The sequence below is a fragment of the Pongo pygmaeus genome, chromosome 23, assembly GCF_028885625.2.
Source record: "Pongo pygmaeus isolate AG05252 chromosome 23, NHGRI_mPonPyg2-v2.0_pri, whole genome shotgun sequence".
Classification (NCBI taxonomy): domain Eukaryota; kingdom Metazoa; phylum Chordata; class Mammalia; order Primates; family Hominidae; genus Pongo; species Pongo pygmaeus.
Window position 1 is genome coordinate 53,564,558 of NC_085931.1, and position 25,261 is coordinate 53,589,818.

A 25,261-nucleotide genomic window follows, 5' to 3' on the forward strand; every position below is an offset into this window, starting at 1 on the left:
TGGACAGGCTGATCCCAGCAAACTGTCACCAGGACCCCCTGCCCCCAACCCTGACTCAAGCCTATGGCCACAGGCCCTGCAGCCTGAAACCAGTGTACAAAGCCCATCATGGTTCCCCTGACTGCACTTCACAGTTTGCGAAGCCCTTTGCTTGCACTTGGCCTCCCGTGCAGCCCTTGGAACAGCCCAGTGAGTGGACAGGGCGGGAAATATGAATCCCATTTTACAGATATGGCAACTGAGGCCCAGAGGACCCAGAGTTGCTCAAGGTCACACAATGAGGCAGGGACAGGACTGAGATGTACCTTCCAGGATCCAGAGGTCCCCAGGCTGGTGCTCTGTCCCAGGCTGGTCAGGGTGACAGTCTCTAACTGCCCCCACCTCCATGAGCCCACTGTGACTCCCCAAGAAATGTCGGCCCATGAGGAATCAAGTCTCATCCACAGCTGTGTGTCCTGCCCCCTCAAGCCCTGAGTGCCCACGATGATATGGCTGGTCTCTATCCTTAGCAACCAGAAACAGCCACCCCACAGCCCTCAACACCAAGAGAAAAGCTGCTGAAGCCTCAGGCCAGGAGGGCTGGCACGGGCTGGCACTGGCTGACACAGACACCCTGCCTAGACGGCCCAAGTTTACAGCATACAGTCCACGCTATGAAGGTCCTGACGGGGAAGGGCCAAAGCAGTCCCAGCTTGCCCTGGAACCAGGAAGAGTCTACCATGCTGAGCAAGGGGGTCCTCTTTATCTCATGGACACCATGAGTTAAGTAACTGACCACATTTCTCTTTTCACCTTGGCTGCTGGGAAGCCTGGAGTGATACGCATGGCCCATTCACAGCAAGCATGCATTATAGCCCGTTTTTGTACAAACCCCAGTCCTGATTCCATTCATTTTATAGCCCTGCACTTGTTTTTCTTTCACTCCCACTTTCCATTTGTGCCACTCTGACTCACCAGATGAGTCTTTGTAAGCCTGCTAAAATCCCTCTGGAACAAGGCGAGGCACAGAAAATATTTTTATAGCTGGGCAATGGATCCGAAGTGGATCTGAAAGTACCTTGTAAAAGCTGCATGGGCATAAACTGTATTTGCTAGTGTACAAAATGTGCAGGTATGTAAGACACCTTTCAATTTCACAGCAATTTCTTTTTAGTGTGTCTGTGTGTTTTTAAGAGACAGGAATTGGCTATGTTGCCCCAGCTGGCAGGCAGTGGCTATTCACAGGTGTGATCATAATGCCCTCCAGCCTGGAGCTCCTGGGCTCACGTGATCCTCCTGCCTTAGCTTTGAGTAGCTGGGACTACAGGTGCATGCCACCATGCATGGCTTAGTGTATTTTTCTCTGTACCTGTCCTGGAAGTGGCTCTGTGGGGGAAACAGTCACTGCCCCTGCCTGGAGTCCTTGGGGCTCTCCTCATCCTTCGCTTAGCTACGGTACAGCCAGACTGGCCCGTTACCACTTTCTTTCTCAACCTCTGAATTTCAGCTTACATCTAATGCTACAGCAGTACCTCGACTAGTCTTAATTGTGAGTCACAGTGGCAACAAATGTACACGAAAAATGCTAGATCACCCAACTATTCCTCTCATTGGCAGGTAACTGTCCCTAGGTGGTGGTGCATGTGCTGCTGCCTGTTGCCACCAGGCGTCAGCATTGGCCCCTCCCTGGGGGACCAGGCCTTGCTCTGGCCACACGGCAGGGGGCTCCTGGGCGCACCAGGGATCTGGATCAGTCATCTGGAATCCGGATGGGGCTAAACCCTGCCTCACAGCAAGCTGGCCCCGCCCATGCTATTAGAAACTGCAGTCAGAAGGGAGCAAAGCTGCCTATCACTTCCTCCCTTTAGACTGACACATGGGTACAGGATAAAATGCTCTTTTTTTTTTTTTTTTTTGAGACAGAGTCTCGCTCTGTCGCCAGGCTGGAGTGCAGTGGTGCCACCTCGGCTCACTGCAACCTCCACCTCCCGGGTTCAAGCGATTCTCCTGCCTCAGCCTCCGAGTAGCTGGGACTACAGGCACGCGCCACCATGCCCAGCTAATTTTTGTATTTCTAGTAGAGATGGAGTTTCACCATGTTGGCCAGGATGGTCTCGATCTCTTGACCTCGTGATCCGACTGCCTCGGCCTCCCAAAATGCTGGGATTACAGGCATGAGTCACCATGCCTGGCCCGCTCCTTTCTTTAGTAGAAGAGAAACAGCAGCTAGACTCCCAGAGCCAGTGCCCTGGCCAACCTCCGCTCCAGCCGCTGCCTGGCTCTGCTTGGCCCCCCACATCACAGGAACCCTGCCACCATAACTGCGCTATAATTTACTAAGAAACCTGTTTCCCTTTAGTCCTCTGCCTCCCCCACTGGAAGGTCAGCTTCGGGGTCAGGTTGGCTTCATGAGCACACCAGGTGGAGCAGCCGATCTGGAGGGGGTGGGCTGACCCAGGACAGCAGGTCCAACCGGAGGCTGGACACGGTGACAACCCACACATCCACCGCCCCCTCCAGGCCTGGCTCTCTCAGCCTGGAGGCCTGGAACCCAAGCTGGTCATTTGAGAAGGGCGGCTCCTCCTCAGGGATGGGCCGAGGTGACCCAGCTCCTAGGTACCAGCCAGGTGGTGCAAGTTGCGGAGCCCATGTGCTCCTTTCTGAGAGGAGCGCAGGGTGGTGTAGACAGAGCTCCCTCATCAACAGAGGGTATGCACCCCCTGCTGTGGATCATCAGCAGAGGGTGTGCGCCCCCCACTGTGGATTAGTCCTGGGGAAACTGTGGGGCCGTAGGAGGTGCCGGAGGCAAAGCAGGGGCAGATGGCAGGACATGAGACCCCAAACTGGCGCTCACACGGGTTTTCAAAAATGGTGCTTCCAACGCTTAGAAATTTCCCAGAAAATGCAGGTCCCCAGCTTCTCTTGAAAAGCAGAGGCCCTGGCCACACTGGGCTATACTCCACAGCAGGACTGCCCACGGCGGATGGGGCTGTGTCCTCCGGACCAGGTAGATGCACTCCAATCTACCGCAGTCCCCGCCACTCCCTAGTCTCTCAGCCCTGAAGCTAAACATCACCAGAATGACTCCTAGGGAAGGCTGAGCTTTGCTTTTCTTACAGCAAAGAAGAAATTGAGATATTACTTATACCTACATCTCTATCTGAAGCCGAAAAGGGAAGGACGCTTTAACTCCCAGAGGCAACCGCAATGCAAGTGGTGGGGGTGGGGCTGCCCTCACTCGCTGCCTCCAGCGTGGCTCTCCCACAACTCCCTTGGCAAGCAGCTCAGCCATGGACAGGTGGAACAAGGGTAACCCCAACGTCGGCCCAGCCCACTCCCCAGGGCTGACAATGGGAGAGAAGATGGCCTTGGTGCCTCCCTTGGCAAGCAGCTCAGCCATGGACAGGTGGAACAAGGGTAACCCCAACGTCGGCCCAGCCCACTCCCCAGGGCTGACAATGGGAGAGAAGATGGCCTTGGTGTACTCGGCAGCACCTAAGAGTATGCACGCCGGGACGTGGAAGCAGCAGCCGCCACTGCTGCCCCGAGACTTGCCCCGAAGTGAGCCCCGCCCAGGGAGGGGACGCCGGCCTTCTCTGCCCAGCTGGGCAGTGCAGTGCGCCCGGGAAAGGACTCTGCCTCTGGAGGCGAGGACCTGGGTTCCAGGCCGGGCTGTGGTGGTTTCCAGCTGTGTGGCTTCAGTGAGCCCTCGTTCCTCATCTGTGAGACGGGGCCACACCACCTGCCTCCCACAGGGCCATAGTGAGTGCCAGACATTGTCCAAAGGCTCAATGCCACAAATGGCTGGGCAAAGGTGAACTGTGGGCTGGCACCTCCCACCCACCCAGTGAGGGGCCTCCCTCGCTCACCTTCAGGGGCTCTGTCCAGCGTGTACCAGAGCTTGAAGCGCGTAGAATGTTCGTTCCTGAGTTCCTCCAGCTCAGGTCGCAGCAGGATGTCCTTCTCAGTCTACAAGGGACAGGGCCAGGCGGTCAGGAACGATGGGTGGCAGACTGCCCCTGGAGACACTCAACAGAGACACGCCTGGTCATCACGCCCGCCTGCGGGCCACACGCTTGCGGAGCTTCCAGGAGGGGACTCGGCCAGAGATCACCCTGGCACCCCTCTCTCTTTGTCTAGCCTAAGGAGCCCCTCAAAGCTGCTGCCAATGGGGCGAAGGCGTTCGCTAGAAACTCAGTGTGTGAACTGCTTCTGCTGTTGTGGGGAAATGGGCTCGATGTCCTGAGAGTGGGAAAAATGAAAAAAACTAAAGGCGGCTGAGCTGCGTGACAGAAAACAGGGAAGAGACGGGAAATGCGCCAAGATACTCCAGGCGGTCAGCCCGGGAGCGGGTGTAACACATACAATAAGCAACGGCCCCGTGAGAAGGCTCAGGGTTTGCACCCTCAGCCCTCCAGCAAGTCTTTTTGCGTTCTGGGATCTCATTCAGGTTGTACCTCCAGAAAACAGGAAGTACAGACACCACTCCCCACCCCACCTGGCCCCCTCGGGCCTTGCCCACACCCATCCCCTTGGCTGGCCTGCGGCTCCCCCACCCCCACCCCTACCCGGCTGTCACAGAGCCCTATAGAACTCAGTCCAGCGTCATCCCTTCCAGGAAAGCTTCCTGGACCCTCCGGGGGCTATCAGGGATCTCCCCCTGAATCCCCCACCCGACTCCCCGCCCCCCCCACCCCCGTTCCACTTCTGATCACAGGCTGTTGCCCAGCGTTTGCAGGTCACACAGGGACAGAGAGGGCTCCTTAGCCCAGTGTGCAGTGTCCCTGACCTCATGGGACTCAAAGAAACCGGGGGCCAAAGAGCGCTGCCACCCAGAAAGGGCTGCCCACTAACAAATCGCTACTGAGCTCCCAGGCTGGGCAAGGGCGGGGTGGACTCTCCCCAGGAGGCAGCCACAGATGTGACTCCTCTGTTCCCAGGGCTGGGGAACCGCACCCACCCTCCGCGTAGCCCAAGGACGCCTGAATACGGGAATCGCCAGGGTTGGGGATCACAGGTCCAGCTCCTCGGTGCTCCCCTCCAGCAGATGAGCTGTGTGAGGGGCATGAGCCTCAACACATCCCAGGGAACACGGGGTGTTGAACAGTTTTTCCAGTTTCTGAGGGTAGGAGGCTGAGGGCCCTTTCTGCTCTAATGGGGTGAGGACAGGGACAGGGACAGGGACAGGCTTTGGGCTAGACGAACTCAAGGAAAAAAATGCAGAAAATATGGAAGAAAAAGTACCTGAAACCCTTCAGAAATAATGACTGTTAGGATTTTTGTGTGCATCTTTTCACTTTTTTTTTCTGTTAACTATGCGTAACTTTCTTTTTAGGCCAGGCATGGTGGCTCATGCCTGTAATCCCAGCACTTTGGGAGGCTGAGGTGGGCGCGTCACTTGAGGTCAGGAGTTCGAGACCAGCCTGGCCAACATGGTGAAACCCCGTCTCTACTAAAAATATAAAGAATTAGCTGGACGTGGTGGTGGGCGCCTGTAATCGCAGCTACTCAGGAAGCTGAGGCAGGAGACTCACTTGAACCCGGGAGGTGGAGGTTGCAGTGAGCCAAGATTGCGGCATTGCACTCCAGCCTGGGGGACAAGAGCGAGACTTTGTCTCAAAAAAATAAATAAATAAAAATAAAAATAAAAATATGCCCTGGTTTGAGTCCTGGTTTCAGCACTTCCCACGCGACATGCACAGTCAAGCCCCTCCCGGAGCCTGTGTCCGGAGGTGCGAGATGAGGCGACCACACTGCCCTCGCTACCAGCTGCAAAGATGGCGGGTACACGTGACAGACGGTCTGACGGCCTCCACAGACTCTGAACCAGCACCACCAAGTCTCACTGCTGCCCTCCCTCCCTCCACACCAGCCAGCTTAGAATTTCTGGCTCTTTTTCCCCTGGGCCTAGCAAGGCCATTTCGGTTTGCCTTGGGGCAGTTTTCTGCAGCTGTGGGGAGGCAGGGTGGGGCAAGGACCCACATCCAAGGACCTCAGGCAAGTATCTTCTCCCCCAAATCTACGTCATCAGTCACAAAACACTAACCTGAAAAGACCTTGCAGTCTTTTCAGTTTCTACAGCTCATTCTACAGATGAGGGAGTGAAGCTCAGAGAGGGAAAGTAGCTCGTCCAAGGCCACATAGCAGGCCAGGACAGGCAGGCAGTGGGCTCGTGGACAAGGATATGAATCAGGAGCCAGAGACACCAACACTCAAATCCTGCCCTGACACCCTGTAGCTCAGGGGCTTCGTGCAAATGTCTGGTCATTTGTAAGATGGGCCCCTCCATGTCCAGGCCAGCCCAGGCCAGCATTCTTCCTACTCTACCAGTGGGTTCCAAACCGTGCTCATGGTGAAGGGGGTTCTGAGTTTTGGAGGAAGCAGCCAGGGGAGGGGGTGCTCAGGGAGCTCCCCGCAAGGCAGCCCCCTCAGCCAGACGCAGGCGCTGCACCACAAAGCCTGCCTGCCGTGCTGCTGCCACGGCTACCAGTGCACAGAATATTCAGAGCCCCCCCATCCTGGTCATCCCCAGAATCTCAGCAGAGCTGTGCAGACCCCTGAACAGCACCTCACCAGGCCCTAAGTCCCCTCGCAGGGGAAGCTGTGTTTGCCCATCATGGGGATGCCCACTGACCTGGTTGGCAAAGAGCAGGTGGCACACAGTGTGGTCATCAGGGTCCTTCATGATGGCACGGATCACCTGCAGCATCGGGGTGATGCCTGCAAAATAGCCAGCCGGGCCTCGCACGTGCTGAGCGAGGCCTGCTCACAGGCACCACCCCGCCCAGGTGTACTGGGGGAGCGGGGCCAGGACCACTGGGCCTGGGCCTCTGACCTCCGGTACCTCCCAGGCACTCAGAACCTGAGCCTCACCCACACCCCAACCCCACCCTTAACATGAGCCGCCGGACGCCTCAGTGGGGGGTTCCATGTACCTGTCCCTCCCGCGATCATGCCCACAGACTTCACTGTCTTGATGACAGGGTTGGACTTTTTGTCAGGTCGGATGGCGAACTTCCCTGGGGAGAGAGAAGGGGTGAGGCCCAGCCGTCAAACACGCCATGTGTGGTGGCTGGAGAGGCTGGAGAGGGGGCTGGAGAGGCTGGAGAACCTGCCCCCACTGTGAGGTCCGAGGTGGAGGCAGCTGCCATTCTAATGCCAGCCATTAGGAAGGTGCAGGAGCAGTGGAGAGGCTGGGAACCCGGAGGCTCAGTTCCGTCCTCTTGCTTGCTTGTTTCAGATGCTGAGAAAGCCAAACGGAGGTTGGCAGTGGGTGAGACGTGGCCCCCAGGAGCGGCCTGTCTGCAACCCCTGTGCCAGCAACTTACCCCCTCTACAGCCAGGGAGATTCAGTTCCCAGCAAGGGACAGCTGGCCCAACAAAAGTCACCCATCCACACAGAGCCAGGGGCCTGCACCCTGCACCCAGCACCCCCAAGCTCTCCAATTCTCTGAGCCTGCTGTGTAATCAAGGGATTCCGACCCGAATCACCTTTGCCCTGGTAGACCAGCAGCCCGTTGGGGCCCCGGAACTCAATGGTGTCTCCAATCTGCATGCTCTCCAGGTACTGAGACATCTTCCCTCCGGCAGGAAACTTGGGATGGGTGTCCTTGAAGTAAACCTGCAAGACACCCCCGCAGCCCTAGCTCTTGCCCACAGCGGGAGACAAGTGCCTCTTCTGCAGCTCTTCTGAGGCCCACATATGGCCTTCTCCTGTGGAGCCCCATCCACCCAGCCGTCAAATCGTACCCGTCCTGCACCCCATCCTTCATCCCGTCCTCCCAGGAGTCAGCATCCACCTGACATATCCGGGGAAAGCAAAGCACCAGCCTCATGTACAAGGCCAACCAACTCCAGGGCTGGATGCGCTCACATTTCACCCACTGTCTCCGGGGCCCCCTCCCAACGGGAGACACTGACACCCGTCAGCAAAGTCAAGGCTCTGGGAGGCCCACTCAGCTACACTCCTCCTCGTGGACACTCAGTCCCTTCTGTTTTGTGCTGTCGTTAAAAACCTCGCTCACTCTTGGAACTACTTCCTGCCCTGCACTCTCTAGGATTACTGTCTTGGGAAAGAGAAGGGCCTTGATCTGACACCTACAAAGAGATGGGGGGACAGAGGAGGAGCGGCTAACCCTGCCCAGGGAGTCTGATGGATGGAGAAGGGGAAGGTGGCTGGGGGAGGGACAGTGTGTACACAGAGCCTCAGGGAGGAGAGCCTGTTGTGGCTTCAGCACAGACGGTGGCTATGGGGCGTGGAGGCAGAGGGGAGTGGAGGGCCAGGGACAGGCAGGCAGAGCACACTGTCCTGGGCCCTGGGTGCCAGGCCAGGACTCTAACCTTTATCAAGGACCAAGGGAGCCAGCGAGGTCTCGAAGCCAGGAGAGGCCTGGTCACCTGTGAGTTTTTCATCCTCAATTTGAATCCTCCTAATAGCTTCTCCACATTTGGCCAGAGAGACTTCAACGTGAACAGATGCTTGAGCCCTCATCACCTCCTCTGTGCTTCTTGACAAAGCCCCAAACCTTACTGGGGCCTCCAAGACCCTGTCTGGCCCCACTGACCTCTCCCACCCCTTGCCCCAACCCTCCAGCCACTTCAATCCTCGAGCCTGCTGCTGACTTCAGGGCCTTCGCACCTGAAGCTCCTTTTCTTCCTTCTTCACCTGGTCAGTGCCTACTCAGCCCCAGATCTCGCCTTCACTGTCACCTGCTAGGGAGCCACTCTCACCAGCCAACCCCACCCATCCCTGGTGGCCCTTCTGGAAGCTCAGTCGCAGGTACCTGTCCCCTGCAGGGAGCACTGGCTTCCCCATGACCATGTGTCCAGTGTCCGTCCTCCAGCCAAAGACAGGCTCCTGAGGCCAGGCCTGGGTGCCCCAGCAAGGAAGGAGCCCGGGCCAGGGCCACCCTTGAGATCCAGTGCCTGCCCCTAGACGTGGCAAGATTCAGGGCCTCAGCTGCGGCCCAGTAAGGGGGATCCAGGGGTACCTGAGGGTGCTGGGCTGGGGAGGCTATAGGGCTTTGGCCTTGATTGGGGAGGGTCTCCAACACCCCACATACTCACTGGTCTAGGCTGCTTCTCACCCTCTGTTCTGCAGGAAAGCTTGTATTTCTTTTTTTTGACTGGCTCTCATTCTATTGCCCAGGCTGGATACAGTGGCATGATATTGGCTTACTGCAACCTCTGCCTCCCAGGTTCAAGCAATTCTCCTGCCTCAGCCTCCCAAGTAGCTGGGATTACAGGTGCGTGCCACCATGCCCAGCTAATTTTTTTGTATTTTTAGTAGAGACGGGGTTTCTCCATGTTGGCCAGGCTGGTCTCGAACTCCTGACCTCAGGTGATCCACCTGCCTTGGCCTCCCAAAGTGGCTTACAGGTGTGAGCCACTGTGCCTGGCTGAAAACTTGTATTTCTAATTTTCATAAAAATGTCCCTGCTGGGGCCGTCATGCTGCCTCTTACTTCCCACTCGGCATGTGTGTTTCAGGTTCCGGGCTGCTGCCCCTAACGGCTGCATTTTCTCCTGTGAACCTCCACCTCGAACCCTGCAGCAGACCCCAGAGAGCCCATCACCCCAGCTCCCAGACAACACCCCATGAGCCCCTCACATGTTCCCCTAGCAGGCCTGAGGGACATTTCTTAGGGAAACGAGTAAGAACAGGGCCTGCGTGTCACAGAGGCCCGGCCACTGACCACAGTGGAGTGGCTGCCTCACCCCGCACACTCGGGACCCAACTCCCAGGGATCTCCCAGCATGAGAGCAGGGATGGGACTGCGCTGTCACACCTCGCAGCAGGGGCGTCTGCACCGCCAGCCGGCCTTCCTGGAGCCTCTGCTGCAGGTACCTGTCCTTGTTTGAAGGCACTTGCCCTGAACCCTGGCCCCTGTTCTCTGCCAAGACCGCCTTCTTTGGCTTTTGTTGGTAAACGATGATGTGCTATTTACTCAGAAACCAGGCACAAGGGAGCACTGGGTCTTTAGAGTCCAGGCTGTGGAGGGATGTGGACTCGGGAGGGGCTGTAGAAGCCACTGCCCCTGCAAGCCCCTGAGGAAGCAGGGCAGCCATGACTGAGGCTGGGCTACACAGGGCGGGAGCGGGAGACTTCCCTGTCCAGGGGGTCCACATGGGCTGTTGCCATGGCCACCCACCCACACCCCCTCCACAGTCATGACCCAGACGCTTCACCTTGATGACCAGGTCCACGAAGCCCTTGTCATCATCGCTGGAGACGGGTGTATAGGGCCGGATGACCAGGTTTCCATCAATTCGAGCCGAGAGGTAGATGTGCTGGCCTGCAGGACAGAACAGGGTCACTCTGGGCCAGAGATCATCCTGCGGGTGACCCCTGGGTCTTGTCAACCCACTCCCCTGCACCCCACCCGGCATTCAAAGCCTAGCCTGGCCTCAGCTCCCACTGCCCCCTCCCACCCCTCCTGGGGATTCCCCTCACGTCCCAGCTTCCTGCCTCCATGCCTTCACTCCTGCTGGTGCCACTGCCAGGCACCCTGGGCCTTCCCACTCTCATACCAACAGACTCGCCCTCAAAGGCCCAGGGCAGCTGTCACCTCCTCCTGAAGGCTTCCCCGCTCTCCCTGGTGGAAATGTGAAGCTCCCATCTCTCTGATCTAGTGCCCCAGCTGCCAGCCAGGCTCCGAGTGGGCCTGGCAGGGGCGTGACTCACCGACGGGGAGGCCCAGGATGTGCTGGGGTGACGGCAGGGCAAAGCGGAAGCGCCGGGTGTCATGGCTGATGATCTGGAGAGAGGCCCAAAGCTGCTGAACAGTCCCCAGGGCAGAGGCCTCCCAGGGCGGCTCCCAGGCCTCGGAGCCCCCATCCCATTCCTCCTTTGTGTCCCCACCCTTCCCCAGTGCCTGCTTGTCCTTGTAAGAAGTGACGCCGACGCCAAGCGCAGATGCACACACATGCACGCTACATGTGAGGTGCTGAGGCCAGGCGCACGCTGGGTGTGTCTAGGAGGCCACAAACAAGGTGGCCAGAGCAGGGAATGAACCCAGGGTCCCAAAGGGAGGATGCCAGACAGCCCTAAAAACTTCCAGGACGGGAAGGGAGGAATCCATCTCTGCCATCAGCTCAAGCAGTGGCCTGAAGGGGCAGGAAGAACTCGGGGGCTGGATGGGCAAACGGGGGCAGAGCTAAACAAGGCTGCACGTGCCCAGGCCTGCATCCCAAGAGAGGGGCTGCAGAAGCCACTGCACCTGAGAGCCCCTTGGGAAATGGGGCAGCCAGGACTGAGGTGCGCTTCACAGGGCAGAAAGTGGGAGCCTTCCCTGCCCAGGAACTCCAAGAGCCCAAAGGCAGGCTTCTACCCTGCACGGGGTGGGCACCCAGGGTATGGTCAGTGGCTGGGACAGTGGCAGAGGAGGAGGGGGGCTGGCTAAGAGCCAGATTGGGCCAGGGAAGGAGCTGAGACTAAAACCCCTGAGGTCTTGTTAAGTGGGTCTTACGCTCAGGCCAGGGACAATCACATAAGCAGTTCCAGTCGGAGCTGGAACCAAACCCAGCGCCCCGAGGGTGCATTCCCTGTGGGGTCCCCAGTACCCAGCATGGCCAGGAGAGGGAATGTGAAGAAGCCACATGGAAGGTGGGCGCTGAAGAGGCGCTTACATCCAAACGTGGCAAAGCCACATGTGGATGGTGTCATCACTTAGAGGGGGACAACAGACCTCTCCAACAGGGCAGGACATCACAGATGCCATCTCGGCTAAGTACGAGAACTCTCCGACCTGAGCAGTGTTCCAGCACAGAGCAGCTGCCTCAAGGAGAGACCCATCCCTACACGTGTGAGCAGAGGCAAATCGCAGGAAAGACGGTGCAAACGACACTCAGGATCAGGGGTGCAGGGGGCCCACCAGCCTCTGCCAGGCAGCCCAGGCCTCAAAGCTGCCTCTACCAGAAGCTTCTGCACTAGGGGCAAACAGAGCCCCAAGGCCTTCTAGAAGTGGATTCCAGGACTATCAACTGGTCCTAAGGGTCAAGGTCAGACACCCATGTACCAGAAAATATTTGGAGGAAGAATAGAAATGAGATGGCCGGGCGCGGTGGCTCACGCCTGTAATCCCAGCACTTTGGGAGGCTGAGGCGGGCAGATCACCTGAGGTCGGAAGTTCGAGACCAGTCTGAACAACATGGAGAAATCCCGTCTCTACTAAAACTACAAAATTAGCCGGGCGTGGTGGCACATGCCTGTAATCCCAGCTACTCAGGAGGCTGAGGCAGGAGACTCACTTGAACCCGGGAGGCAAGGTTGCAGTGAGCCGAGATCGCACCATTGCACTCCAGCCCGGGCAACAAGAGTGAAACTCTGTCTCAAAAAAAAAGAATAGAAATGAGGACAAGAGACGAACAATTATGGTGCTGGCCAACCTCTAGTAGGGCAGCCGGGTGGGGCAAAGCACAGAGCACCCAGAGCAGGCCCGCTGCGGACCCTGCAAAGCCACCGAGGGCACAATGAGGGGGCAAAGCTGCAGTCCTAGGACATCTGCCACAGGCTCCCTTGTGTAACATCCCTATGATGAAATACTAAAAGGATCCATGTTGTATGGCTGGCTAAAAAACCAGGTTATCAAAAAAAGAAACTGAGTGTGCACACACCCGCACCTCCACACACCCCTGTGTATGAACGTGATACCCACATAGGGTCTGGCAGGCTCATGCTGAGCTGTGACCTGGGCCTTCTGCACGGGGCCCTGGGATGTGGCAATGGGGCAGGGGTGGAGGTCATACCTCACAGAGTTTTTATTGTGAGCACATATAAATCACACATTCTTTGTGGAATTAAGAAACAGTAGGGCCGGACTCGGTGGCTCACGCCTGTAATCCCAGCACTTTGGGAGGCCAAGGTGGGCGGATCACCTGAGGTCGAAGTTCGAGACCAGCCTGACTAACATGGAGAAACCCCATCTCTACTGAAAATACAAAATTAGCTGGGCATGGTGGCGCATGCCTGTAATCCCAGCTACCTGAGAGGCTGAGGCAGAAAAATCGCTTGAACCTGGGAGGCGGAGGTTGCGGTGAGTCGAGATTGTGCCATTGCACTCCAGCCTGGGCAACAAGAGCAAAACTCCATCTCAAAAAAAAAAAAAAAAAAAGGAACGACAGTAACAGAGCCAGGCATAGTGGTGCATGCACATGGTCCCAGCTACTTAGAAGGCTTGTGCCCAGGAGTTTGAGGTTGCAGTAAGCACCCGGGGTGACAGAGCGAGACCTTGTTCTAAAAACACACAAATAAAAACAAAACAACCCACCAATAACAATAACAAGGGAAAATAATGTTAAAAAACAGGTTTCAAAATGTTATTTCATTTGGGTAAGAAAAAAACATGTGTGCCTGCTTACGTAAGTATAAAACATATCACAGGGCCAAGCACGGTGGCTCACGCTTGTAATTCCAGCACTTTAAGAGGCCAAGTCGGGTGGATCACCTGAGGTCAGGAGTTCGAGACCAGCCTGGCCAACACGTTGAAACCCCGACTCTACTAAAAATACAAAAAAAATTTAGCAGGGCGTAGTGGTGGGCACCTGTAATCCTAGCTACTTGGAAGGCTGAGGCAGGAGAATCGCTTGAACCTGGGAGTCAGACGTTGCAGTGAGCCGAGATCACGCCATTGCACTACAGCCTGGGCAACAAGAGCGAAACTCCGTCTCAAAAACAAACAAAAAATCATATCGCAAGGGTCAGTGTGGTCTCATCTGGGAGGTGGTGATTTACTTTTTTTTGCTTTTTATTTTTTTGAAACAGAATTTCGCTCTTGTCACCCAGGCTGGAGTGCAATGGTGTGATCTCGGCTCACCACAACCTCTGCCTCCTGGGTTCAAGCGATTCTCCTGCCTCAGCCTCTCAAGCAGCTGGGATTACAGGCATCTGCCACCATGCCCGGCTAATTTTCATATTGACTGATTGATTGATTGATTGATTGAGACAGAGTCTTGCTCTGTAGCCCAGGCTGGAGTGCAGTGGTGCGATCTCGGCTCACTGCAAGCTCCACCTCCCAGGTTCACGCCATTCTCCTGCTTCAGCCTCCGGAGTAGCTGGGACTACAGGTGCCCACCACCACGCCCGGCTTTTTTTTTTTTTTTTTGGGACGGAGTCTTGCTCTGTCGCCCAGGCTGGAGTGCAGTGGCGCAATCTCAGCTCACTGCAAGCTCCGCCTCCCAGGTTCACGTCATTCTCCTGCCTCAGCCTCGCCAGCAGCTGGGACTACAGGTGCTGGCCGCCGCGCCCGGCTAATTTTTTTGTATTTTTAGTAGAGACAGGGTTTCACCGTGTTAGCCGGGATGGTCTCGATCTCCTGACCTTGTGATCCGCCCGCCTCGGCCTCCCAAAGTGCTGGGATTACAGGCGTGAGCCACACCACACCCGGCCTAATTTTCGTATTGTTAGTAGAGATGGGGTTTCACCATGTTGGCCAGGCTGGTCTTGAACTCCCGACCTCAGGTGATCCACCGGCCTCGGCCTCTCAAAGCGCTGGGATTACAGGCACGAGCCACCATGCCTGGCCGGTAATTTACTTTTCATTTTGTATTTTTTTTCTTCTCTCTGGTTGTCAGCTTCTCTGTGAGCTCCTGGGACAACTACAGACACTTGCCCCAACAGTTACAGGAAGCGGCCAGCTCCGTGCCATGGAAGCCTGAGACTCCTGTGAAGCCTGAGTCAGAGGCACCAGGCACAAGCCCAGGGTGGAGACTTGGGCCCTGGCAGATGATGTTCTCTGCTGTGACTCAGTTTTCCCTGCCACACCCCTCCTGTGCCTGCTGGGGGTGGCCAGAAATAGAGCAAGGGAGGGGCTCTGAAGAGGGCAAGTGACCGAGGGAAGCAGCCTTTACTGAGCGGCATGGCAAAAGAGGGAAAGGATGGTTTTAAATCATAATCAGAGCTTTGAAAAAAAGGAGTCAGGCTGGGTACCATGGCTCATGCCTGTAATCCCAACACTTTGGGAGGTAGAGGTGCAGGGATCACTAGAGCCCAGGAGTTTGAGACCAGCCTGGGCAACAGGATGAAACCCCACCTCTACAAAAAATACAAAAATTAGGCTGGGCGCGGTGGCTCACGCCTGTAATCGCAGCTACTCAGGGGGCTGAGGTAGGAGAATCACTTGAGCCTGGGGAGGCAGAGGTTGCAGTGAGCCGAGATCGCACCACTGCACTCCAGCCTGGGACACAGGACAAGACTCTGTCTCAAAAAAAAAGTATGAACTAACTAATGAAAGAAAGTAAGAATCAAACAGGGCAGAGGAAGCCCACACAGCTCAGAGCACCCAGGGAATCTGCACAGATGTGAAAGGTGTCCAGGTCCAGCAGTACCAGGCTGTGGGGAATGACACTAGGGGAGGGGGAGGAGGGAGGAGACCTTATCTTCAAATCTCTCACCCCCTGCATTCCTACCCCATAAATGGGGGATTGGACCTAAAACTTCTGAGGGGTTCCTTCCACTCTGACCTTCCATGAGGCAGTGAGTGTGGTTCAGAGAATGGGCTCTGTGGACAGACAGACCAGGATTTAAATCCCTCTGCTACTTCCTGGTGGCCTTAGCAAGAGACATCACCTTGCTTTCTCCATCTGTAAAATGAGTGGACAACAGTATCTACTTCAGAGCAGGACCATGCCCCGAGCACAGAGTAGGCGCTGGGCAGTGCTGTGATGCTGGTGAGGCAGTGGCAGCGGCCGGCACTCACCTCCCGGTCGATGAGCCGCAGCGGGTACTTGATGTCCGGGCTCTCGAGGGTGATGGCTGGCGTGGAGCGCTGGAACAGCTTCATGAGCAGACTGTACAGGAACCAGACTGGGGAGAGCACCACATGGCCCAACTGAAACGACAGGACCCGCGGGGTCAGTGCAGGAGCCTGCCTTTCCCTAAACACACCGGCTCGTCCACACTCCCAGGCCTCTGCTGCCCCCTCTGCCAGGAGCACCCTCTCCCCACCACCCTCATCCAGAGAGCTTCATCATCCATTTTGGTGCCCACTAGGAGAAGCTATAAAGACCAGCCTCATGACACCTGTCACTGAGCATTACCCAGGCTTCTATGCTCAGTACCATGAGAAAAAGCTCCATTTCCTCTGAAGAGCCGCGACCAAAAAGAGCTGTGGGTCTAAGCACATACCCTTTTTCACTTTGGCTACTAGGAAGCTCAGAGTAAAATTAATCTTGCGCATAATGTATTTGTGCTCCTTCCTTCTCTTCCTTCCTTTAGTCAACTTCCCTGGTCTTATTAAGTGATGTCAAGTTCTAGCTTGACTTAGACAAACAGACAAATAATAATCCCAACTCAGAATCTATCTGAAAGGCCTACGCTGACCAAATGGCTCTATGGCACCTTTAAATCCAGTCCCTTGGGGCCACTGGGATTGATGCTCTCCTCTTTGCTCTCCCACAGAGCACACTAGAACAAGCCAGTGAAGCTGGGTAAACTGAGCCACTTCCCCCATATGACATCCATGAGTGTCCCTGAGCCCTGGGGTTCTGCCATCAGGTGTCAAGGGGAAGCGACGCACTGAGCCAGGCACTGGGAAGGTAACTGGCTGTGTGACCCCGAGAAAGTCCCTTCCCCCGTCAACCGGAGTGGACCAGGTGATCTGCAAGGCCCCCAGAGCTGAGACCCTAATGCTCAGATCACCAAAGCCAACAGCCTGTGGGATCCCAGGGCCACGTCGGGCACCACACAGGAACGGCCCTCGCAGCAACCCCGTGTGGCGGGCACTGTCACCACCACCAGTTCGCAGATGAGGAAACAGCCCAGAAAGGCAAAGCGACTCACCCAGTCACACAGCTGGCAGGTGAGGAGCTGACCCAGAGTCCACCCATCCCTTATACCACGCTGGGATACCTCAGGCCCACGGGGACCCTGCCACACGGCCCTGAGGGGCTGTTCCTTCCCAGCCCCTGCCCCCGACATCTCAGCCTCACGAAGGCCCTAAAAGGCGGCTGGGCATAGTGGCTCAAGTCTGTAATCCCAATACTCTGAGAGGCGGAGGCATGTGAACAGTTTGAGTCCAGGAGTTTAAGACCAGCCTGGGCAATATGGTGAAACTCCGTCTCTACAAAAATATAAAAAGTTAGCTGGTTGTAGGCCCGGTGCAGTGGCTCACGCCTGTAATCCCAGCAATTTGGGAGGCCAAGGCGGGTGGAGCACCTGAGGTCAGGAGTTCGAGACCAGCCTGGCCAACAGGGTGAAACGCCATCTCTACTAAAAATACAAAAATTAGCCAGGCGTGGTGGCGGGTGCCTGTAATCCCAGCTACTTGGGAGGGTGAGGCAGGAGAATCGCTTGAACCTGGGAGGCGGAGGTTGCAGTGAGCCAAGATCATGCCATTACACTCCAGCCTGGGCAACAAGAGTGAGACTCCATCTCAAAAAAAAAAAAAAAAAGTTAGCTGGTTGCAGTGTCACACGCCCGTGGTCCCAGCTACTCGGATGGCAGAGGCAGAAGATTGCTTGAGCCCAGTAGTTTGCGACCAGCCTGGGCAACATAGCAAAATTCTGTCTCTATTGAAAAAAAAAAAGACCCTAAAAGTTGGTTAGAAAACCCGAATCCCTGGCCGGGCACAGTGGCGCATGCTACTCATCCCAGCTACTCAGGAGGCTGAGGCAGGAGGTTGCCTGTGGAGGACGCTGCAGTGAGCCGAGATCACACCACCACACTCCAGCCTGGGAGACAGAGCAAGACTCCATATCAAAAAAAAAAAAAAAAAAAAAGGCCGGGTGCAGTGGCTCACGCCTGTAATCCCAGCAGTTTGGAAGGCTGAGGCGGTAGATCATCTGAGGTCAGGAGTTCGAGACCAGCCTGGCTAACATCGTGAAACCCAGTTTCTACTAAAAATACAAAAAATTAGTTGGATGTGGTGGTGCATGCCTGTAATCCCAGCTACTCGGGAAACTGAGGCAGGAGAAATGCTTGAACCTAGGAGATGGAGGTTGCAGTGAGCCGAGATTATGCCATTGCACTCCAGCTTGGGCAACAAGAGTGAAACTCCATCTCAAAAAAAAAAAAAAAAAAAAAAAAAGGCCAGGCGCTGTACCTCACACTTATAATCCCAACACTTTGGGAGGCCAAGGCAGGCAGATCACTTGAGGTCAGAAGTTCGAGACCAACCTGGCCAACGTGGTGAAACCCTGTCTCTACCAAAAATACAAAAATTAGCTGGGTGTAGTGGCGGGCTACCCCAGCTACTCAGGAAGCTGGAGCAGGAGAATCGTCTGAACCCGGGAGGCAGAGGTAGCAGTGAGCTGAGATCGTGCCACTGCACTCCAGCCTAGGTGACAGAGTGAGACTCTGTCTCAAAAAAAAAAAAAAAAAAGGCCAGGCGCAGTAATTCACACTTATAATCCCAACACTTTGGGAGGCCGAGGCAGGTGGATCACCTGAGGTCAGGAGTTGGAGACAAGCCTGGCCAACATGGAAAAACCACGTCTCTACCAAAAATACAAAAATTAGCCGGGTGTGGTGGTGGGCGTCTGCAATCCCAGCTACTCGGGAGGCTGAGGCATGAAGAGCCGAGATCACGCCACTTCACTCCAGCCTGGGCGACAGAGCAAGACTCCCTCTCAAAAAAAAAAAAAACAAAAAAAATTAAAGAACAAAAACTGCTGACAGCCTCCAGGAGCTGTAGGAGGTAGAAGGATCCTCCCCTACACCTCAGAAGGAGCACAGGCCTGCCCTGCGGACACCTGGATCTCAGACTTCTGGCCTCCATAACTGTAAGAGAATCAGGTTCTGTTGTCTTCAGCTGCCTGGTTTGCAGAAAATTTGTTATGGCAGCCCTGGTAAACTAGTACAGAGGCCAAACAGACAGAAGGACTAACTCCAGCATGTGGTTTTAGGTTAGCACTGGGCCAGGAAAAAATTGTTACAAAGGACAATACTGAGACAATTGATGAAATCTGGCCAGCCTGGCCAACATGGTGAAACCCCATCTCCACTAAAACTACAAAAATTAGCTGGGCGTGGTGGCGAGTGCCTGTAATCCCAGCTACTTTGGGGGCTGAGGCAGGAGAATTGCTTGAACCCAGGAGGCCGAGGTTGCAGTGAGCCGAGATCATGCCACTGGACTCCAGCCTGGGTGACAAGAGCCAAGACTCCGTCTCAAAAAAAAAAAAAAATTGAATAAGGCTTGTGGATTAGATAATAGTGTTGTACCAATGTTACTTTCCTGTAATTATTCTGTGGTTACACAAAAGAATGTCCTTGTTCTTAGGAGATACACACTGAAATATTTAGGGGCAAAGGGGGAACTGACTCTTAAATGGTTCAAAATATAGACACAGTTGACCCTTGAACATGGGTTGGAACTGCTTGGTTCACTTTTTTTTTTTTTTTGGAATTTCTGACAAATCTTATTTTATTCAGATAGCAGTCTGATCACACCTGGTCCAACAACACTCAAATAATAAATCAAATATAATCAGATGTTAAAGACTGGTCTTCAAACATTCTAGCCAATGATGCCACGCTTGCCTATGATGTCTCCGACATAAAACCACATCGACACCTCAGTGGCCACCAAACCATTCAGCAAAGCTTCCTTAACTGTGAGCTGTTTGAAGCTACCAGTCTGAGCACTACTGACTATTTTTGTCAGGCTCTGAATAGCTCTAGGGATCTCAGCAGGGGTGGGAGGAACCAGCTCAACCGTGGTGTAGTACCAAAATGTGGCCAATCGAGGCTTCGAGTAAGTCACAGCAGCATTTACCAGTGCTGGGGTCTTCTCCACAAGGTTACGGACAAATTGAGCCATGGTTCTGGGATGGAAAGTCCATCATCCCGAATGGCCAGCTGAAGGTCACCCCCAAAAGGACCCTTCACTTATTATTATTATTATTATTTTTGAGATGGAGTCTCACTCCATCACCTAGGCTGGAGTACAGTGGCATGATCTTGGCTAACTGCGACCTCCGCCTCCCGGGTTCAAGTGATTTTCCTGCCTCAGCCTCCCAAGTAGCTGGGATTACAGGTGAGTACCACCACGTCTGGCTAGTTTTTGTATTTTTAGTAGAGACAGGGTTTCACCATGTTGGCCAGGCTGGTCTCGAACTCCTGACCTCATGATCCGCCCGCCTCGGCCTCCCAAAGTGCTGGGATTACAGGCGTGAGCCACCACGCCCAGCCAGGACGCTGCGTGGTTCACTTATACAAGGATCTTCTTCCTCTTCTGTCACCCGAGACAGCAAGACTACCCCCTGCCTCCTCCTCAGCCTTCTCAACGTGAGAACAAGGATGAAGACCTTTATGATAATCTACTTCCTCTTAATGAATAGTAAATATGTTTTCTCTTCCTTATGATTTGTTTTCTTTTTATTTATTTTTTGAGACTCAGTCTTGCTCTGTCACCCAGGCTGGAGGGCAGTGGCACGGTCTCAGCTCACTGCAACCTCCACCTCCTGGGTTGAAGCAATTCTTCTGTCTCAGCCTCCCGAGTAGCTGGGATTACAGGCGCGCATCACCACTCCCGGCTAATTTTTGTATTTTTAGTAGAGACGGGGTTTCGCCATGTTGGCCAGGCTGGTCTTGAACTCCTGACCTCGTGATCCTCCTGCCTCGGCCTCCCAAAGTGCTGGGGTTACAGGCGTGAGCCACCATGCCCGGCCCCTTATGATTTTTAAAATAACAGTTTTCTCTAGTTTACTTTACTGTAAAAATATAGTATATAATACATACAATATACAAATATGTTATTGGTAAGGCTTCTAGTCAATAGTATATTAGTAGAAAAGTTTTGGGAGAACCAAAAGTTATACATGGATTTTCTTTTTTTTTTTCTTTTTAAGACAGGTCTGGCCCAGGCTGGAGTGCAGTGGTGTGATCTTGGCTCACTGCAACCTCCGCCTTCTGGGCTCCAGCGATTCTCCTGCCTCAACCTCCCAAGTAGCTGGGATTACAGGTGCACGCCACCACACCTGGCTAATTTTTATTTTCTGTTTTGTTTTGTTTTTTTGAGACGGAGTCTGGCTCTGTCGCCCAGGCTGGAGTGCAAGTGGTAAGATCTCAACTCACTGCAACCTCCGCCTTCTGGGCTCCAGCGATTCTCCTGCCTCAACCTCCCAAGTGGCTGGGATTACAGGCGCCCACCACCACACCCAGTTAATTTTTGTATCATTAGTAGAGACGGGTTTTCACCATGTTGGCCAGGCTGGTCTCGAACTTCTGACCTCAGGTGATCTGCCTACCTCGGCCTCCCAAAGTGCTGGGATTACAGACATGAGCCACTGCGCCTGGCCAATTTTTGTATTTTCAGTAGAGCCGGGGTTTTGCCTCGTTGGCCAGGCTGGTCTCATCGAACTCCTGACCTCAAGTGATCCACCTGCCTCAGCCTCCCACAGTGCTGGGATTACAGGCATGAGCCACTGCACTCGGCCTATACATGGACTGTCAACTATACAGGTCAGCCCCTAACCCCCATGCCATTCAAGGGCCCAATGTATGGATATGCACACATGTAGTATCTAATATATTTAATATACATTAGATATATACTGTATAGAGAGAAAAAAAGCAAATGTAGCAAATAATAACATTAGGTACATGTGGGTGAAGAGTACATAAGAGCTTTTTTTTTTTTTTTTTGAGACAGGGTTTCACTTTATCACCCAGGCTGGAATGCAGTGGCGTGATCTCAGCTCACTGTAGCCTTGACCTCTTGTACCCAAGCAATCCTCCCACCTCAGTCCCCGAAGTAACTGGGGCTACAGGCACGTACCACCAGGCCTTGGTAATTTTGTTGTATTTTTTGTAGAGATGCGGTTTCACCATGTTGCCCAGGCTAATCTCAAACTTCTGAGCTCAAGCGAACAGCCAGCCTCAGCCTTCCAAGTTCTAGGATTGCAGGCATAAGCCACCACGTCCAGCCCATAAATGCTCTTTTACAGTAACTTTGAAATTATTATTATTTTTTTGAGATTGAGTCTCGCTCTGTTGCCCAGGCTGGAGTGCAGTGGCGCGATCTCGGCTCACTGCAAGCTCTGCCTCCTGGGTTCACGCCATTCTCCTGCCTCAGCCTCCCGAGTAGCTGGGACTACAGGCGTCCGCCACCAAGCCCGGCTAATTTTTGGTATTTTTAGTAGAGACGGGTTTTCACCGTGTTAGCCAGGATGGTCTCGATCTCCTGACCTCGTGATCCGCCCGCCTCAGCCTCCCAAAGTGCTGGGATTACAGGCGTGAGCCACCTCGCCCAGCCAGTAACTTTGAAATTATTTCAAAGAAAAAGTGTGTGAAGCCCATACTGGTAGTTCAATTAGAGAGGCTGAGAAGCCAAAGTTCACATAAAACACTGGCTCTCAAGAAAGCTATTTCAGAGCTTGTTTATACACCCTCCCCATATACCTCCCTGACTGTAGTTCTCTCAACAAATGTGCATGTGTGTTCTCTTATCATTACCCTACAAGTTCCCTTTTCACCTTGAGTGCCAGGAAGCTGAGAAACAAGTTCCTTGCATGCGTGCAGGCCTCTCTACTTCCTCTGTGGGACCTGCTATGGGCCCCTTGAGGTAGTGTTTCCTGCAGAACACAGACAAGTGCCTCTGCTCTATCCGGGGCCAGGTAAGATGCTCCTAACCTCTCAAGGCCTAGTCCCATTGCACCTCCCCTTCTGGAAACCCTACCAGGAATCCCTACTCTCCAACAATTTGAGGAGGGCACTCTGGTGGAACCACGTGTCCTGTCTGTAGAAGGCGAGGGCCACTGCCTGGCCTATCTCCTTGAAGAGATGTGAGATGAGATGAGCGGGGGCCCAGGTCACGTAGGGGTCTATAACCTGGGAAGTCCCGGCTCACACACAGGAGCTTTTCCTGCCACCCTCATGGGGCCACTACCAACTGAGAGGTGTGGAATAGCCAAGTGAAGGCAAGGGCAGGGTGCTACAACCTCATACCAGGCCTGGCCCCCGCCCCCCCCCACCCCCAACCCCGCAACGGCCCAGCAGCTCCAAGCTGCCTGGCTACAGTTACAGGCCCTTTGTTGGGCTTAAAACAAAATGCCTCTCTCCCAGGCAGGGCCTCCATGCTGGGTGCAGCTGACGCCTCGCTCCATGGGGCCCTTGGTATTTGACCCATGGGTCTAAAGGAAGGGCTGTGGATGCCTAGCCCACCCCTCACCCATGCCTAGGGCCACCCAGCTGGGGTGTCTGGCCACCACCCATTTAATCAGCATGGCCCAGGTGTTTCACTCATCCCGGGCCTCCTTTAAGGCCCCAGTTGGCAGCTGTGGACTTGGGTCACAGAGACCAGGGTTTGAGTCCCAGCTAAGGATGGCAGGAGAGTCGCTTCACTTCCCCGGGCCCTACCTGGAGGATGGGGAGGGTGGGGAGGAAGGAGGCACACAGCGGTCAGCGCCCCTGAGCTGGCACTGATCCGAGTAGGGGCCGCAGGTTTCCTGGGATATTCCCCATCTCAACCCTAGGCTGTGGGCACTGTGATCATCCCAGCACGTGAGGAAACCAAGGCCAGGAAAGGAGAGTGACCTGCCCGGAGTACACCAAAGCCAGCCCTCCAAGCATCGCTCACCACGTGACACTGTTATCTGTCCCTCAGACAGATGAAGTGACATGCCAAGGTCATGCAGCCATTCAGGGTGGGCCGGGATTGGACTCCCAATGTCCAGCCCAAAGTGCTGCTCTTCCTGAGCCACCTCCCAGGACAGGGGCACTCTCTCTGCTCCAGTCACAATACTCACAGCCCAAATCTGACATCCTGCCTCCCACAGTGAGGCCTGAGCACCTGCCCCCAGCCCCGGGGGCCTGAACCAACAGGCGGCTCCACCCCCTCCTCAAATACCCACCATAGCTCCCCACTGCCTACCTGAAGGCACCCTCTCTATGGCCCCAACTCTGGACTCACCTCCCAGCTTTCTGCTCTTTCAACATCAAGACCATCTTGCTTCAGGCGTTTGTATATGCTCTCCTCTCTGCCCCAAATGTCCTTCTTCTGCACGCATCCAACCAGCAAACTCCTATTCATTCCTCAGAGCCCAGCTCAAACATCAAATCTTCCCTGTTGAGCCCTTCCCTAGCTAACCAGGCCCTTGGTAGACTTTTCACAGCCCCTGGTCCCCTCTGGAAACTCGTTGGGGCAAGGACTATTCCGACGATTCCTCTGCTATCGATCTCTCCCTCAGTCACAGAAACCACGCCCACGGGGAATAGTCTAGGGAAAAAGTTGGCTGAAGTTACATTCACAGGAAATTACCATTGTTGGGCCCTGGCAATGAACTTGAATGACATTAGGAGCTGGAGTTGTGCTTGGTGCTCCTTGGAGTTCTGTTTTTCCAGCACAGCTGTGTCAGTGCACAACCCAGCTTAAGGCTCCTCCGTGGGCAGCTGGCTTCACGGGCTGCAAGGCACCTTCCCCCATTTCCTCCCTGGCCCTCCCACAGTGGTGCAAGGTGGGAACAACCGTGCTCCCCATGTGACAATGAGGGGACAAATGTAGCTCAAGGAGGCCCAGGGTGGAGCCTGGTTTCTGATTTTCTGTTGCTTTCCCACTTCCCTCCCTTGCCCTAAACCTAAACCCATGGACGTGAGCCTGGGTGGGCGCTGGGCCAAGAAAAAGACACCCACGTATTAGTGGCTCCGATGACAAGTCCCCGAATGCTGGCCTCGGCTGTTGCACAGACCTTCCTCCAACCCCAGGCACCAGCTCCCCACAAGCATCCAGAAGTGGCCCTGGAGCAGACCCCAGGATCTGTGTCTGTTGTCACCACTGTATCCCCAACACTCCATACAGAAAGCACTCAACAAATATTTGTGGAATGAATTAGTGAAGGGACAACAGGCTCCCACCCTCCCAGTCTTTTTATTTTGCCTAGAAGTTCCCAGAACCAGGACAAGAGCCCAGACTCCTGGATGAGGGCGGGGCACAGCCTGTCCTGTTTGTCAGAAAAGCCCGCTTGTCCTCCAAGAGCACAGGCCTCAGAGGTGGGCTTAGGATCCGGCTCCAGGGTGTTTCCACGCCTGTTCCACACTCAGAGAGGATACACGCAGCTCCCGGGGCTGAGCTGGGAGTCAGGCACTGCTCAGAAGGCCGGGCTCGCCGTGGGCAGAGGTTAAGAGTCGGGGCCTTCCTTCCAGTATCCGCTCCCAACAACAGGGGCTGCCCGGAGCCAGGCGGGCAGCCTTTGCTCAGGCCACCTCATTCAGTCCTCAAGCCTGTTCATAACTCCTCCCACTTCAGGTGAGGAAACCAAGCCTCAGGGGACAGACTTGAGCCTGGGGACACCTTCTGGCCAATAAAGAAAAGGGGTGGGCTTTTTATAGGTAAAAGTTATTACCTGGGGAG

General features: G+C 54.8%; 2 protein-coding genes across 2 annotated transcripts in view; both read right to left on the minus strand.

The window, feature by feature from the left end:
* LOC129023351 (NADH-cytochrome b5 reductase 3) overlaps positions 1–25,261 on the minus strand; it is a 30,161-nt gene that overhangs the window by 1,231 nt on the left and 3,669 nt on the right. The window contains exons 2-8 of the mRNA XM_054469994.1: positions 15,674–15,805; positions 10,663–10,735; positions 10,167–10,273; positions 7,471–7,600; positions 6,915–6,998; positions 6,614–6,699; positions 3,849–3,948 (exon numbers count right to left, since the gene is read on the minus strand). Of these exons, the coding sequence (XP_054325969.1) occupies positions 3,849–3,948; positions 6,614–6,699; positions 6,915–6,998; positions 7,471–7,600; positions 10,167–10,273; positions 10,663–10,735; positions 15,674–15,805 (712 nt within the window). The remainder of the gene's footprint in view (positions 1–3,848; positions 3,949–6,613; positions 6,700–6,914; positions 6,999–7,470; positions 7,601–10,166; positions 10,274–10,662; positions 10,736–15,673; positions 15,806–25,261) is intronic.
* ATP5MGL (ATP synthase membrane subunit g like) lies at positions 19,097–20,028 on the minus strand. The gene has a single exon (XM_054469995.2). It carries the CDS (start codon positions 19,730–19,732, stop codon positions 19,430–19,432), a length of 303 nt encoding a protein of 100 aa, XP_054325970.1. The 5' UTR covers positions 19,733–20,028; the 3' UTR covers positions 19,097–19,429.